At 49.1% G+C, this 16,802-nt stretch overlaps 1 protein-coding gene across 2 annotated transcripts in view; it reads left to right on the forward strand.

Annotated features, from left to right (window-relative positions):
- The window catches only part of NUP205 (nucleoporin 205), a 920,380-nt gene that overhangs the window by 375,870 nt on the left and 527,708 nt on the right, over positions 1 to 16,802 (forward strand). For both annotated transcript variants that reach the window (XM_078671666.1, XM_078671676.1), the window contains exon 17: positions 15,258 to 15,395. In XM_078671666.1, coding sequence (XP_078527792.1) covers positions 15,258 to 15,395 — 138 coding nt within the window. The remainder of the gene's footprint in view (positions 1 to 15,257; positions 15,396 to 16,802) is intronic.

A 16,802-nucleotide genomic window follows, 5' to 3' on the forward strand; every position in this document is an offset into this window, starting at 1 on the left:
TATGTGACTGTTTATTTTTGTACCATTTGGGACATCAATATAATGAGCTGGTAACCCTAATCACAAGACTGGAAGTTTGTTGCAGGGATGAACACAATATTTATTTCCTCCAGCCTCGATCCCTGCACCCTGAATAATGCCACAATAGTAATAGTTTAACGTATATCTGAAACCCTATGCCAGCCCTCAATACCATGCTGAGTTACTTCAAATGTTTTGGAAAGCACCCTGCATTCAGACAACTCACTCCTCATTCTCACCCTTCACTTTCACACTCCACTCACTGCGATCACAGTGCACTCACACTGATCATCATGCACTCTCACCATTCACCCGCTCACCCTGAACTCACAGTGACCACACTGCACTTCGGCCACTTGCCATGAACTCACACCGTTCACACTCCACTTACCCTGTGGTCACATGAGTACACCGCTCACTCTGCACTCACGATACACTTGCGCTGTTTATCGCACCCTGCAGGCAAACAAGCACACTATTCACCCTACACTCATGTGACACTTCTCTTACCTGTCCCCCTCACTGTTCAATCTGCAATCTCACTTAAATAAGCCCATTACTAACCATACATTCATTGGTCCCACTCTGCACTTACATCTGCACTCAAAATTCATATGGTCACCCCACTCACCCTGCAGTCACTCCTCTCACCCTACTCTCACACAATCTCATTGCTCACCGTGCCCCGCAGGATTCAGTCTGCCTTTTCTCCCATCCTCCTGCCAGGGCCCTGTCCTGCAGACTGCTTTATCTTCCTCGCCTTCAGTGTTGTTCCCTCCTGGTGGTTGGACTCCTCGGGGCGAATCATTTTCGCTTCCACTAGTGCTGCTCTGCGCGCGCTCAACACTGTGTGTTGGCCAGGGCTACCTCCGGCCTATAGGATTCCCTTCTGTCTCGCGCCTCCCACGAAGGTGTCTGCTCTGACCTGCGGCACCATATGCTGGATGGTCGGGAGTTAGCTGCATTCATTCTCAGTTCGGCCTTGGATGTCTCTGATTATCTCGCACGCGCTATGGCGAGTTCTGTGGCCCTCCGCCGCCATGCTTGGTTTCATGATGACACCTTTCCGGAAAATGTTCGGGAGCGTCTTGTTGACCTGCCTTTTGATGGGATTCTATTATTTAACACCCACGCGGACTCTGCTATTTAATGTCTCCTTGCGAGGCTCCGTCCTCTTCCCCCTCCATAAGCATCGGCTTGTTGGTCCAGGTGTCTTATGGGAGGCGTTTAGCCCAAATTTCTCTTTGGGCCTAGTGTTTCGGTTGGCCCGTGTGTGTGGCTTGGAATGCCTTCAGGGTCCTTAAGTTGGCCCTCTGTACTTTTAGCTGCTCATACAGCCCTTCAGCTTTTGTGGTGTGTGTTTTTGGACTGTTAGTTAAGCCGTATGTGTCCTCGGGTTGGACCATTTGTGTATCTTTTGGCTGATTGGTAAGCCGCCTGTGGTGATACCCACTGGTCTTTTTATGTTCTTGACCACTGCTGCGGGTTTCCCTAAGAGGTGTTCCCCTGGTTTGTTTTGGGGACGTGTCATACCCTAGGTGGGGTACTTGTAGGCTATTGTATAGCTCTCTCCTAAGCTGGGTGGGTTTGGGTACCTTCTCGGGTTCTTGCGTTTCTTGGCATCACTGTACATAGCTTGGTGAAGTATTTTTTTCTTCCGCCTTAGCGCAGCTTGCTCTGCTCCAGGTTCTGTCCTGCTCAGTATCTTCTTCTACAGGGCTTGCCTGTCGTACATTTTGCCCTTTGATCGTGCGGGATTTCTGCTTCTGTGCGGGTTTGCCTTCCCTCTTCAGCCTCTGGATTGCCAGACCGACTTTTGTCATGCCGTCTATGGTGATGTGTCGTGGTGTTTCTACCTTATTATCCGAAGCTTCAGCCTGGTCCTCTGCTTTGTGTTCCAGGGGGGCTAGGATATTCCTGGTGTTCCCCTGTGTTCTGGTTGACGGCTTTAGGTCCCACTTTTCTTAGTTGAACTCTTGTTCTGGGGTTCTCTTGCCTCTATCTTCATCTTGCGCTCGGCTTGTACTGGCCACACTACTTCCTAGTATTACCTGCTGCATACGCCTGGTCGTTATGGTCCACCTCCGTGGGCCTAGGCGTGTACCCGTGTGCTCCTGTCCCCTTGCTCTGCTGGAGCTTTGCGCGACTGTGTCTTCCTTCTCACGTATGCACTTCTCGACTGTGGGGCCGTTCCTTCCTTGTCCCCTGCTTCGGGGCTGATGCCTGTTCAGCTGTTCCCTTCGCTGGGTGTGTTCTCCTGGGGCGGGCTCTGCCTCAGTTTCCACCTCTTCTCCTTGGATTTTGCGGGTGGTTCTTTTCTTCCTTTGGTACTCACTTGGTGCCATCTGTTCGGGGGTTCTGGTGGACGCCCTTTGCCCCTCGGGTAGGCTTGTGGTATCCTGACCTTCCCTTCTCCTTTTTCTTGCTTACTTCTGCGTGGTGGGGACTGAGCCGTCCTTCCTGCCCCATGACACATCCCCTGTTGGGGCCCTGTGTTCTTCCAAGGTGGTGAGGTTCTCTCGCAGACCCTCCTCACCTCTGGGTATGGCAAGGGTATCTAATCTACGTTTAGGAGTCTGCAGCCAGTAGTCTCTATCAGATGTACAAGTTACTTACCTTTGGTAACTATGTATCTGGTAGAGACGATTCTAGCCGCAGATTCCTTCACGGCCTGCCCTTCCTCCCCGTTCTGCGTGGACCTTCAGCTTGCACTCGCCTCCTTCCAGGTGGCTTTGTCTATGGCGAGTGACCTCTTTCACTTCCTCCTTGGCAGGATGCTTCTTTCTGTTTATTGTTCCTCTCCTTCCTTTCTGGTATTTGGATGGTGGGTTAATGTGTTCTTCTGAATCCCTACACCCTGGTTTTTCCAGTGTGGGGCCTACTCCTAATTTTCTCCCTTTTTCTTTGGGTTTCTGACTCCTCTGCAGTCCTTTGGGTTGGGGTCTCTTGGCTGTGCCTCAGCCCTTAGCTCTTACAGGGGATGTTGGACTTGGCCCTTCTGGCAGGTTTACCCCTAAACTTTTTGCTTTGATATGTGACTTGGTGTTGGTTGTTTTTGGCTTCTGCGCACTTTAACACTGTGTCCCAGTGTAAAGTGCGTGCGCTCTCTTAGTGCATGTTGTGAGATAGGCCTGCCCTCCCATAGGAATGCATGGGGAATGTATGTGTCCATGGTAGTTCCTGATGTGTGGGGAGTGCAGGGTCGAGTTTGGTATGTGCGAACTCGTGAGATTGAATGCTGCGCGATGATGTGTGCGGCTTTAATGTGTCTAGTGTGGAAGCGCACTTCTAGAAGTTGGTATGTCTGTGTAATAAAGGTGAAGTGACTGTCTGGCTTGTGATTGGCTGGAGCTGGCTGGTGAGCCTGGTTCCATGAGTCAGGATGGGTCTGCCCCGGTGGTGAATAGAAAGATTGACAGCCAGATCGGTGGGAGGAGTGCACGTGGGACCTGAATAGGGCTGGGCTTTCCCTACACAATGCTGGCTCTGCCCCCTGTGGTGCGACTGATGACCCTAGCCTGTCCAATGAATGGGAAGAGGGGCTGAGCACAACAGAGTGCTCCAAAACCAGCTGCGTCTGGTTTTCCCTTAACCCTGTAGCCTGAGACAAAGGAAAGTGTGCATAAAAAGGGTCTGTGACCCCATGTAAAATGTTCTTCCTGAACCTAACTTGAGGGGGGCCTGCTGCTGCAGCTGGGCACCAGGAGGACCGCTACTGGGGACTGCCTTCCTGCCTGGAGCGCCCTGTGAGCTGGCCCCTGGGCCCAGCCTTCCTAAAGACTTTGTCCCTGGACCTTTGGGACTTCTGTGGCCTGCCAGTGCTTCGGGAGTGCTGGCCTCCCCCTCCAAAATAGCGCGTTGCGCCTCTGGTGCGGCGATCCCTACCTTGAGGGATTCCCCGGCGTGCTTTAGTTCAGTGCAGGTGCCCACCCTGCGTTGGCGTTATTGTACCTTCACGGGAGCCCACTCCGTTTTATTATTTATTTTACGGGTGCCCACCTTTCAGAGGGTGCCTACCCCTCGTTTGCCCTGAAAACTTCGCTGCCGGCCCGGGGGATCCCGGGCAGAGTGCTGTGCCCGCCTCCTAACCACGCTGGGATTAATCCCCAGCCTCAGGGACTCCCGCCGCGTCATCCCTGGGCCGCGCAGGGATTGGTCCAGCCTCGAGGGCTTCCCCGCGCGCACCCAGGAAGCGGGGAAGGTCCTGGAGAACAGCCAGGAGGTGCAGCCGCCAGCGAGGCCCCGGTGAAGGGGAGCCCCGCCCGCGGCACCAGCGAGACCGCCGAGTTCCCCGGGAAGCAGCCCGAGAAGGAGACCAGGCCTCCAGCAGCCTCCCGAGAGCAGTCTGGTGAGTGGTGCTGCCAGGGAGGAGGGGGCGCGAGAGCGAGGCCCGGTTGTGTGCAGAGCCCAAGAGGGCTCCGGGGGCCATTATTCCACGAATGCCCCGAGCGGGACTCCAACCCAAGAGTCTGTCGATTTCGGAGACAACAAGGCTCCCGGGGGCATTTCTGGGTGATAGAGCGGCCCGAGAGGCAGCGGGCCGCTCCCAACGGTAATCTCCACATCCAGGGGGCATATTTTATTTTAGCGCCAGCAAGGCTCCCGCGTGGAGGGACATTTTATATTCAGAGCCCCGTGGCTCCAACATCGTTTTTGGGGGCACTTCAGAGGGTAGAGCGGCCCTGGTTGGCAGCGGGCCGCTCCCCCAGTGTGGGGCATAGTTATTTCAGAGCTCATGATGCCCCCACGTTGTTTTGGGCACTATTGTTTGAGAGCCCCAGAAGGAGAGCCAGGAGGCACGCTGGTGCCAGGCTCAGTTCCCCAGCTGCGCAGCACTTCGTGGGCAGCTGCTTCGTTCAGGCCCTTGCGCATTCTTTGGCTGCCTGCGCAGCCAGCCCAGACATTCTGGACATTGGGCCTGTAAGCCCCTGAGAGGCCAGGTTGGCCTGGGGTCAGTCCTGTGAGTTTTGGGCGCAAATGTGATACTTGCCTACTGTGATTTCTGCATCATGTGTAATGCCTTTATGCCTATACCTCTAAATGTATGTTTATGCTTAGGAGGTTGTTTTTCCTAGTATTGGTTATGCTAGTGAGTTCATGGTTCCCTGCATGATGTATGCCTACGGTGGTTAGGGTTGCTCGTGTGTTTCTACCTTTTACCAGTGGTTACTGGTTGTGTGCTACATTTGCTATTTGGTGCTACAATTATTCTATGTTGTAAGTGCTATTTCTACAAAGTGCTATTTCTACCAAGTGCTAGTTCTAAAAGTGCTTATTCCTAACAGTGGCCCGCGTGGCCCTGTCCCGTGTACATAATCCCCTGTAAATTCCGCCCGTGCCAGTGGCACAGTGTACACGGTGTGTTTATTATCTAATGTGTTTGGTATAATACAAAGGCTATTTTTATATATAACCTTGCGTGGAGTTCCTTTTGTGGGGGGCCTGGGATGTCGTTGGTGGGTGCGTGCGCAAATACTTAACTTACATTGCCTCCGGGATCAGCCTTGCTGCTCGTGTCACGTTGCTAAAGGGGTGAGCAGGGATTATCTTTGGAGTGTAACTTCCTTGCCCTAACTAGAGTGGTGGTTTCTGCCTGACTTTGGCGCAAGCCTCAGCCAACCAGAAATCCCATTTCTAACAGGGGATATTACACTTGAGGGTGTTGTCTTGGTATAATTTGTTGTTACTCATCTGTTCCGGTCTTGTTGCCCTTCACTGTTATAGATTGTGTTTGCAGACTTTCTGTTGTCTGCTGTGACATTTTTCTCATGTTTTTCTGCCTCCAGGGAGGATATTGCCTTTGTTTGCAAGGTTGCTTCTCAGAGCAGTGCTCTGCTCTTTCTGTTTTACTGATTTTTTTAGCACATGGTTCCCATACTCTCACAGTATTGTTTGTGATGGCTCAGCTTTGTGGCGCGGAAAAGTTCTCTGAAGAAAACTGATGTTTACGCGCCGTGGTGGGACTTATGTAACCTCGCTGATGTTGCGTCCGCAGGTGACGTCAGGGCGGAGTCACGTTGTGCAGTCCCCCGGCACGCAGGAATGCTGTGGCAAAAAAATTCTGGACCAGTCTCACACCTGGGGATAATTCTACGTTAAGGAATCTGCAGCTAGAATCGTCTCCACCAGATACATCGTTGCCACATGAGTAGAGAGGTCAAAGTACATAACAATCAGTTAATATTATTATTCCCACAAAAAAGACTGGTTTAGAGCCTTAAATTGCACCACAATGAAAAAATACCTATGCCAATAGTTTTGGCTCAACAAAAAATAATACAGTGAGTTTACTAGACTCCGAAATTGAAATATTGGATTGATGGACTCTACGAAATGTGGGCAGTTTCAAACCCCACAAGCATATTTTACCCTTATGTTTCGCAAACATCACTAATTTCACAGTATTGGAAAGAAATTATTTATTTATTTATTTGCGAGTTTGTATAGCGCTGGAATCGACTCCAACTGGAGTATCTCTGCGCTTTTGGGCCAGTTAAACCTATACAGAGGAATGAAGAAAAGCTGGAGCTAAATCTCGTTTTTAAACAATAATGTTTTAAGGTATTTTCTGAATTTCAGATGTTCGGTGCATGATCTGAGAGTCAGAGGGAGTCTGTTCCACAATGTGGGTCCTACCACTGATAGGGCTTTGCCTCCGTGCCTAGCTTTCCTGGCGCGAGGCACCACCAATAGGTGGCTATTGCTGGATCTGAGCGATCTGGAGGGGATGTAGGGGATGAATTTCTGTTCCAGGTAGATGGGCCTTGTCTATTTAAGCTTTTGTGAATTAGACAGCATATTTTGAATTTTGTCCTTTGTCGAATAGAAAGCCAATGCAGTTTGTTTAAGAGTGGCTTAGATGCTGTTCTTGGAGGGGCATTGAGGACTAGGCGGGCCGCCGTGTTTTGGACTACCTGGAGTCTAGCCAACACTCCCTTATTGGTGGAAAGAAACAGGCCGTTGCAGTAGTCAGTTCGACTCAAAATAAGGGCCTGCACTAGGGTTTTCCTGAAAGAGGCAGGCAGCAAGGGAAAGATTTTACGCAACATGCTAGTGATGTGAAAGCATGAGCCTGCAACTTGGTTGCTGTATTGTTTAAGCGATAAATCCTGATCAAGGCGGATCCCTAGGTTTTTAACGACCTGTTTGGGCACGGGGACCGTACCAAGATCAGGTGGCCACCAGTCTGGGGTCCACAGAATTCTAGCCTCTCCAAACAGCATAACCTCTGTCTTGCTGACGTTGCATTGTAGATAGTTGGTGGACATCCACTGTGATACGGTCTTCATGCCTGTCAAGAAGGAGTTCTTTAAATCAGCGGTAAGGGTTTTGAAGGGAAAGAGGAGCTGCGTGTCATCCGCATATGACACGGGGATGAAGCCAAATTTACACATCACTCTTGCCAGGGGTGCCACATAGATGTTAAAAAGTGTTGGGCTCAAACAGGAGCCCTGTGGCACCCCTTTTGTAATCTCTACCTCCGCTGATCGATATGCACCCATGGTGACAGTCTGAGTGCGATTGGATAAGAAACTCCTTAGCCAGGCAAGGGCTTTGTTCTTAATTCCCACGTTCGACAACCGGTCAATAAGGATGTTATGTGACACGGTGTAGAACGCTGCCGACAAGTCCAGTAGCACTAAAATCACAGAGTAGCCTTTGTCCTGGAACATGTGCAAATCGTCAGTAACAGACAGGAGAGTTGACTCTGTGCTGTGTTTCAGCCTGAAACCGGATTGGGAATAGTCCAGGCCGCCAGCTGTTTCAATATAGCTGGATAGGTGTTGGTTGACATGTTTTTCTGTAAGTTTTCCCAGAAATGGTAGCAGGGAGATGGGCCTTAGATTGGCTAATTCGATCCATGATGTAGCAGTGTTCTTCCTAATAGGCCTCACCAATGCTCGCTTCCATTGTCTAGGAACAAAACCTGAACTAAGTGACAGATTGACAAGTTTTTCAAACGTAGGACATATAGTTCCCAGTAAGATGGGCATTAGTCTGGCTGGGATAATGTCATCAGGGCTGCCGCTTTTTATCTGCGTAGTAAGTACTAATAACTCCTTAGGAGTGATAGGGGGAAAAGTGTCTAGGCTGTGTGTGTTTAGATTATGTTCTGTATCGTAAAAGGCGAGGGCTACGTCGGTAGTCATTATATTGTTGTTGGTGTTGACTATTTTCTCGTAAATTATGTCTATTTTATTCGAAAAAAATTGAGATATATCTTCACAGAGTTTTTGTGATGAGATCTCAGGGCTTTCACATGCTTCCGGTTTGATGAAGGATTGTAATACTTGATATAGGACTCTAGAAGAGTTGCTTGCGGCCATGATTTGGGATGCTATATAGGTTTTCCGCGCAGTGCGAATCGCTTTATGATAGGTAGATAGTGAGTCCCAATAAAGGTTCCTGTCAGTCGCCAAGTGGGAGGTTCTCCATTTCTTTTCCAGCTTCCTGGCTGCTTGTTTTAGTGCTCTGAGTTGGTCAGAGAACCATATTTCTTGCTTGTTGGCTGGCCGAGGTCTAAATTGTTTTAATGAGGCTACGGTGTCTATGGCAAACTTAGTTGCTTTTTCAAAATTTTCAAGGCCGCTTTCAACATTCTCGGAAGTGGAGATAAAGGGTTCAATAAATTTGTCTGAGAATGCAGATTCGTTAACTTTGTGCCATTGGCGACGTTAGCTTGGGAGAGAAATCGGCCCGTGGAGGGCAGGTTTGGTATGAGGGGTGTAAAATTCAATGATAAAATGGTCAGTCCAGCTGACTTGGGTGGGAGGTAGACAGGTAACTAGGAAAATTAGCTAGTATTAAATCTAGGGTGTTCCCTGCCTGGTGTGTTGGGGCCACGTTTCGTTGTGTTAGACCTAGCAGGGATAGGTCCTGTAGAACAGATTGAGCCTCCTTGCAGTCTTTCTGTTCACTATGTATGTTAAAATCTCCTACTAATAAAAAGTCCCTATCATTGTGAACATAAGGGGCAAGATTTTCCAGTAGCGTATTAGAAAAGTTCGTGCTGGGTCCAGGTGGGCGTTATACTAAAGCACCCATTCTGGTATGTTTAGGGGAGAAGGCTGCTTTAAAAATCAGTAATTCAATTTCAGGAGTGCTTAATTCCTCTACTATGGTGCAATTGATTTCTTGCTTGTGTATAATCGCGATCCCCCCTCCTATTTTCGTGGGGCGATCTAGCCTAATTATTTTATAGCCGATTGGAATTGCTAATGTAATTGAGGGGGTCGAGTGGGGTTTGAGCCAGGTTTCAGTAATGAAACACAGATCTGGCTCATTGGTAGAGATTAGGTCCCACACTTCAGAAGTGTGCTTGGGTAGCGATCTATATTGCAGAGAAGATTTTTCCTTCCAGTGAGAGAGGGAATGTTGGTGATATTTTCCCTGACATTAGGGGAGGGAGTATGCACTATTTCATACCCGTTAGTGCACGTTTCCTGCACCTGTGTGGTAAACTGGGCTCTACAATGGAGACATGCAAAAAGACCCTCCAGAGAGAGGATCTCATCCTGACCACATCCTTGAGTTTGTTTTATCTGTAGATTCCGAAGTACCTGTAAGGAGTAGGTAAGTAGTAGGATAAATATTGTATCAGAGTGTTATTTAACTCTGGCAACTAAACATTTTTTTCAGTGACTTAGTAAAATGAAAGTTTCTAAGAAAGAACAAACCGCTGTAGCCATAGCAAAATGTTATGGTGGCAACAAATGATAATTAAAACAAATGGGAAGTCTACCAGCAAGCTACTGAGTTGGTAAACCCAGCACAAATTGAAAAAGATTTGCTCAAGTTCAGCGGTGATTAGAAAGTCACCACTTGTTGACCAGACATTCGGTGGTTTTACCTAACATTTGAGGCAGTTCTCACGGAAGACAACCTGCTGCCAAACCCCCCTACCCCTCACCCCATGTTGACATTGAGTCCTAAGGCCGAATGTGACCTCTCAAGTTTTCGGCCCCATAGTGGTCCCAGGAGAATTCTCTGCTTCTCTTCTCCATCCTCAGCAACATTCATCCCCAGCATCAGGGCCACTACTTCGCTGGACCGTGTTAAATGAATCTGAAAGAGACAAATTAGTGATAGATTCCTTACCTTAGAATATCCCCAGGTGTCAGACTGGATCTGTTTTTCGTCAGCAGTACCCCTGCACGTCGGTAGGTGGCGTCGTGCGACTCTGCGTCCGTCCCTGGCATCATAAGCACCAAGATGAAGTCACGGAGGCTACTTAGGCGCCACCCTTGCGCACTGACGTCAGTTCTTTGTTTTACCGCGCCAGTAAGTGGAGATCCGGTTAGAGCGCGTACCCTAGTCTCTTTTTAACTAACTTTTTGAGACGTTTGTCTCTACCTCTTTTGAGTCTGTGACTCCTGGTGCCACATAGGAATGCCTGGATTTCAATCCTGCGGGGCCTGTTAACGTACGATGTTGGTGGCCGACCCCCAAGGCGTTTGTCTCTATTGTCTGGAGCGCGACCATGACTCCCTGTCATGTTCCAATAGGTTTGCAATGGCTCTGAAGGCTTTGCGGGAGCGGTCCCGAAAGCTGCTGGAGGCCTGGCAGTCATTTCTGCGCCGTTTGAGGTCCAGGGGACGTTCAAGGGACTGACCGGAGCCACCATCACCGCTCCTCGGGGTTAAAGTCTTCGCCCTCGGAATCGGGTAAGAGACGTCACAAGAAAAAGTCAAAGAAGCGTGTTCGCTCTCCGACGCCCCCCGTCGGTCTTCGGACGCAGACGAGTGGGCCACGTGTTCTTCCCCTGCGGTTCCGTTGGAGCCTGGGAGTATTGCGGATTACCCACCCTATCCGGGTCTGTTGGCGACTCCGGCGCAAGAGTTTCTTTCCGCCATGGACCGCTTTTTCAGGCTTAGGGCTCCAGCCGGCACACCTATGGGCCCTGTGGTCCCTATGGAGGGCCCTTGCTTGCCGCTGGCGGCTCTGGCCCCTCAAGGTCCTCTGCAGGTGGATCTAGCCCCGGCGCCACAGGGTTTTCCGCCGGCGGCTCTGGCCCCGGCGCCCCCTGCGGCTTCGTTCCCGGCGCTGCCATGGGCTCCGTTTGTCCCACCTCTGCCCTATGCCCAAGTTTCCGGGCAATTTTACCCGCTTGGGACCCAAATTGGGACATGGAGCCGGATCGGCGCTGATTTGCGCAGTTCCCAGCGCCGTTGGAGCATTTATTTTCTCCTGTGCCTCCTCTGCCGCTGCCGCCTGTACCTCGGGCCGTGGAGGAGGGGGATGACTGGAAGGGGTCGGAGGACCCTCTTGCACAGTAGTGCGAGTCTGAACACAAGTGGGCAGAGGAATTGGAGGATGCAGGTGGCCTTGACCTCTAGTCTATTCCGGGATTTATGTCTCCTCCCGCTGTCATGAAGGAGAGCGCCACATATACTGTGGTGCTCCGTAGAGCAGCTGAGGCCCTTGACCTCGATCTGCCTACTGTCACTCACAAGACGAACCTCCTTACTGAAGTGCTTCAGCCTGCGGCAAGTTCTATGGGACCTCTGCTTCCGTTCAATGAGGCCTTGACGGATGTTTTGTTGGGCACCTAGTCTAGACCAGCCACAGGGGTTCCTGTGGATAAGAACGTGGCCAGGCGTCAACGCCCGGCACCTGGTGACCCTGTCTTTTTAACAAATCATCCGATTCCAGAGAGCCTGGTCATCCAGGCCTCCTCTTCCCAAAGTGAGTTCCCTACCGTCCCGCCGGAAAAGGAATCGAAAAAGCTGGAGCAGTTTGGCAAGAGGTTATTTTCCTCTGCCAGCTTGGGGCTGCGGTCAGTCAACACCACATGCCTCTTGGGCCGCTACTCTCACGCTGTGTGGGACACAGTGGCACAGACACTGCCCCAGTGCCCGGAAGAGGTTCATGCTGTGCTTGCCCAAGCTGTTGCAAAGGGAAAGGTTGCCGCGAAGTTCGCCATTCAGTTTGGGCTGGACACCGCGGACTCTTTAGGGAGAGCGATCTCCACAACAGTGACCCTGCGTCGCCATCCCTGACTGCGGTCCACTGGGTTTTCGGGGTATGTCCAGAGTTCCCTCATGGACATGCCTTTTGATGGTACTCGCCTGTTTGGCGATAAGGCAGACAGTGCGATGGAGCGTTTCAAGGACTCTCCCTTGGGTCTCTCCACCACACGCCCAGCCACGTCTACCTTTTGTGCCTTTTGTGGCCACGGAAGGGGCGCCCCTACACGTTCGTTCAGCCAGAAGCCTGCACAGAACCAACCTCAGCGCAGCCGCGGGTGTGGAGGCTGCTGTGGCGGCACAGGGGACCAGTGTGCGGGTCAGTCCACCTCCCCTCACCCAGCATCCGCCTGAAAGCCTTCCTACTCCAAGCTTTGGGGTGCACCCAATGCCTGTGGGCGGCAGGATTCCACATCACCTCCCCCACTGGCGTTCTGTCACTTCGGACAGGTGGGTGCTGCAAATTGTCCGAAGGGGTTACTCTGCCCCCTTAGAGTCTGACCCCACCCCAGCCATGCCACCTCAGTTCCACGGCATGTCGGGGGATCACTTAGTTCTTCTCCAACAGGAAGTTATGGTCCTCTAGGCCAAGAGGGCCATCGAGCGCATTCCTGGGCCAGAAGTAGGACGTGCTTGTTGTTCCCACTACTTTCTGGACCCCTAGAAGGACAAATGGGGCCTGCGTCCCATCTTGGTCCTTAGGAACATCATCGCTTCCTCCAGAAGGAGAAGTATAATGGTGTATGTACTCAGACGTGGCACAAAGTCTCTTTGTGCAGTGGGGAGAGCCTTGGTTAGATCTATTCGCCACCGAAGAGAACGCGCAATGTCATCAGTTCTGCGCATTGCAATTTCCAATGCGCCACTCGCTCAGCGACGCCTTTAGTCGCAAATGGAGTTGCAGTCAGTTGTACGCCTTTCCGCCTATACCACTTCTGCCCAGAGTGCTGAAGAAGATTCGGCACGACCGGGCCCAAGTCATCCTTGTGGCTCCGGATTGGGCACGAAGATATTGGTATCCCGAGCTACTCAGCATGGCGATCGATCCCCCGATCTGACTGCCTCTTCGGGAATTTCCTCCTGTCGCAGCAGCAGGGGATGGTCCTCCACCCAAACCTGCCCAGCCTCCACCTCCATGCGTGGAGATTGAGCGGCGACAGTTGAAATCTTCCTCCCGAAGTCTGTGATGTCATTCTGGCAGCCAGGCGTCCCTCCACTAAAACGGTATACGCCTGCAGGTGGAACAAATTTGTGGCATGGTGCACAGCGAAGGCTGTGGATCCCCTTTCTGCCCCTCTTTCCGAGGTCCTTCTGTTCCTTCTATCTTTGGCCCAGCAGGGCTCTGCTCTGGGCACTATCAAAGGTTATCTTTCGGCCTTCTCCCCCTTTCTACAGCTTCAAGATCAGCCTTCCCTTTTTAAGTCCCAGGTTGTTAACCGTTTTCTGAAAGGCATTACGCACACGTTTCCTCCCGTGCCGTTCATAATGCCTCAATAGGACTTAAATCTTCTCTTGACATATCTGATGTGCACTCCCTGTGGGCCCTTCATAACTGTCCTTTGCATCTTCTCCCTCTCAAGACGGCTTTCCTGGTAGCTATTACCTCTGCCAGAAGAGTGAGTGAGCTCCAGGCTCTTTCTTCCAAACCTCCCTTCCTTTCCCTCCCTTCCTTTCTGTTCATCCGGACAAAGTGGTTTTGAGGACCCGTCCATCTTTCTTGCCAAAGGTTGTACCGCCCTTCCACATTGGGCAGACAATCACTTTGCCCACCTTCTTTCTGCCTCCGCATCCTTCAAAAGAGGAGGAGACGCTCCACCATCTGGACCCAAAACGTGTGCTCTCTTTCTATCTGAAGCGCACACAACAGTTCCGGGTGTGTCTTTCAGATGCACAAGTTACTACTTGCGTAACGATATATCTGTAAGAGACATTAGTTAGTGATAGATTCCTTACCGCCCCACCCATCCTCCCCGTTCTGCGAACTGATTTTTAGGGTTAAGGTCATCCCTTTCAGGGCCCTAGTTTCATGGTACCAGTAGTCCATTTCTTGCCTGGCTCCGCGTTCCTGGCGCGGAAAGTCATGTACAGAACTGACGTCAGCGCGCATGGGTGGTGCCTAAGTAGCCTCTGTGACGTCATCTTGGCGCTTACGACGCCAGCGACGGACACGGAGCCGCACGATGCCACCTACCGACTCTCAGGTGTACTGCTGACGAAAAACTTTCAAGGACCCAGTCTGATGCCTGGGGATATTCTAAGGTACAGAATCTATCACTAACTAATGTCTCTTACAGATATATCATTACACAAGTAGTAACTTGTGCGATAAGTGCACTGAGGATCCTAAGACTGACTCCAACAGGTAAACTGCCCCTTTGGAACCCAGTAGCCCTGTGACTGGCCCTAGCCTGTTGTGGCTAGTCCAAGAGGATACTAATAGGTGTTTTAGCCCGTTGGTTACTAACTGTTGCAACGATTTATTACATCCAGTAGATTGAAGGTAAGTATTTACTTATTTTTGAAAAATCATGTCTCCGGTTCCTCCTGATAGATTGTAGCTTTGGTGTCTAGTTTAAGATAAAAATACACACTATTGTTATAAATTAGTGTTGAATTTTTGTGTCTTGTTTCTTACCTGCTGTTTTTGTAATTATAAATGTCTTACACTTGTTCCTTTGACTAAGCCTGAATGCTCTGTGCCACAGCTACCCAGGACTGAACTAAAGATTTTGTTAAAGAACCTATCTGGACCTGATGGAGATTAATGACAGTGTTATATGATGAGGTCTCACAAACACATCACACAATAATACACTTTCCTAAGTATGTGTTATAATAAATATTTGTTTACAAAAAAATAAAAACATATAGACCATACACCTTCATATTCTTTGATGTTTTCACTATATTGCCTTCAATGTAGAAATTCAGTGCATTAGCTAGATTTCTTTCTTTACAGCATGATTTTCATTCCTCGTTCAGAAACAGGCAGCATTTGTTTTGCAGTAAAAATCACAATGAAAAGTGTAACCTTTTTTGTTTTTCTGTGTGTTACAACCTGTGGACTATCATTATTCCTAATATTGTGGGATGTAATTGCAAATCTGTGAATCTGCAGCAGGCACTAGCTGTAGAACTCTTGTTGCGGTTGAGGAACTCTCTTTCAGTATACATGATAGTGTATAGAATTCAACAGATATATATTTTATTTCATATATATATAAATATATATATATATATATATCATAAATGTATTCTTTTCATTCTTAGGTGAAGAAAGAGTTGCTTACAAACCCCCTGGCTTCACTTTGATGTATCATCTCCTCAATGAGTCTCCGATGTTGGAATTAATCCTGAGTTTGATGGAAGAAGGAGTGACTCAGTTAGATACCTATGCACCCTTTCCTGGTATGTAGTATTTTTAAAATGATGCCACTTTGCATTGCTTGCATCACCATGCTTGTTTAAAGTATTGCTATTTTTTGAGTCGACAGACTGTTAAACAGGGCAATAAATTCAATTGTAATTAAAAAGAAAACGGATAAATAGGGCTGTTTATGGGTCACAGGTAAAAATGGGATTGATTGATTGTGCAAGGTTGAGTTGGATGCAGCTAGCCTATGGAAAGGGAGGGTGGGAGAGGATGAGTGGTGCAAAATCACTATTTGGTTGGCTTTGGAAGTGTTTACTGTGCAGAATGAAAGCAGAGTATAAATGAGGTTGGATTTTGCTGGTTGTGGCATTAGATACCTTTGTTCTGACCGTGTCCGATCAATTTTAGAAGCAAAAGGATTATCTCTAAACTAATATCAAGGGTTTGTGGACTTTGTACCCGTTTAAGGGAGCAGTTCCAAATAATCTTCAGCATCACTCAGATTTACACAGTCCGCAGCCTCACGTGCCAAAAGAAGGGTTAATATGTGTTGTGTTTAATGTATGGACAAATATACAGTGGTCTTGAGGCAAAGAATTGCAGATGTCTACGGCATGTGAGAAGGCATTTTATCTGTCTGTTTCCCAAATAACTCAATGATCCAGACCCTGTCTAAACACAAAGTTTATTCAGGGTGGCTGAGACCTATGTTTATCTTGTCAAAGCACAGTGAGTCTGTGAACCTACCCTTTTACTGAATATTACCACATTGATACTGTTGTTCTATGATATGGTTCCCTATTAGTCCTAGTTTGTGGGCACTAAACCACTTACAGGCCAGGACCAGAAACTGTGCATCAAAGAAGGCTGCACCAGCAAACTGTGAATACACATTCCTACCCCTGTACCCTATTATTCTTCATCTTCATGTATCGCTTCAAGCCATAACTGTATCTTCACTATGCTGTGGGTTGTTTGAGGGCTGGCATGCACCTTTTATTTGACTTTACGGTCTACGTGATATTTGAATGGCAGTTCACTGCAGCTGATCTTCCTAAAGCCTAACTTTTTTGTTTAGTGAGTTTTCATTTTGGCAGTTTGTGCCCACTTCACCATACAACAAAGGCAAGTACAGTAACTGAAAGACTGCAGAAAAGTTCCTTACACCACTTTCCACCCTGAATTCTTTAACTCTTTCCATTGCTGATATTTGCCTTTCCCTCTAAGTCAGTCAAGAAATCAGGCGAGTCACTGCCTCTATTGTGGTCACCTTCTTCTCAATAGTTCCAAAGAAGCCATGCATTTAATTGAATAAGTGGTGGTTGTGTGGGCTGTAGCCTTGTTCCACAATAAATGTCAGCTAATTGCTAGGGAGCATCTAATAAATCAGTAAATCTGATAGAGAGTTCTAGATGCAGATTCCATACCGTAGTAATATCCCC

Source organism: Lissotriton helveticus, chromosome 1_1 (genome assembly GCF_964261635.1).
Source record: "Lissotriton helveticus chromosome 1_1, aLisHel1.1, whole genome shotgun sequence".
Taxonomy (NCBI): Eukaryota; Metazoa; Chordata; class Amphibia; order Caudata; family Salamandridae; genus Lissotriton; species Lissotriton helveticus.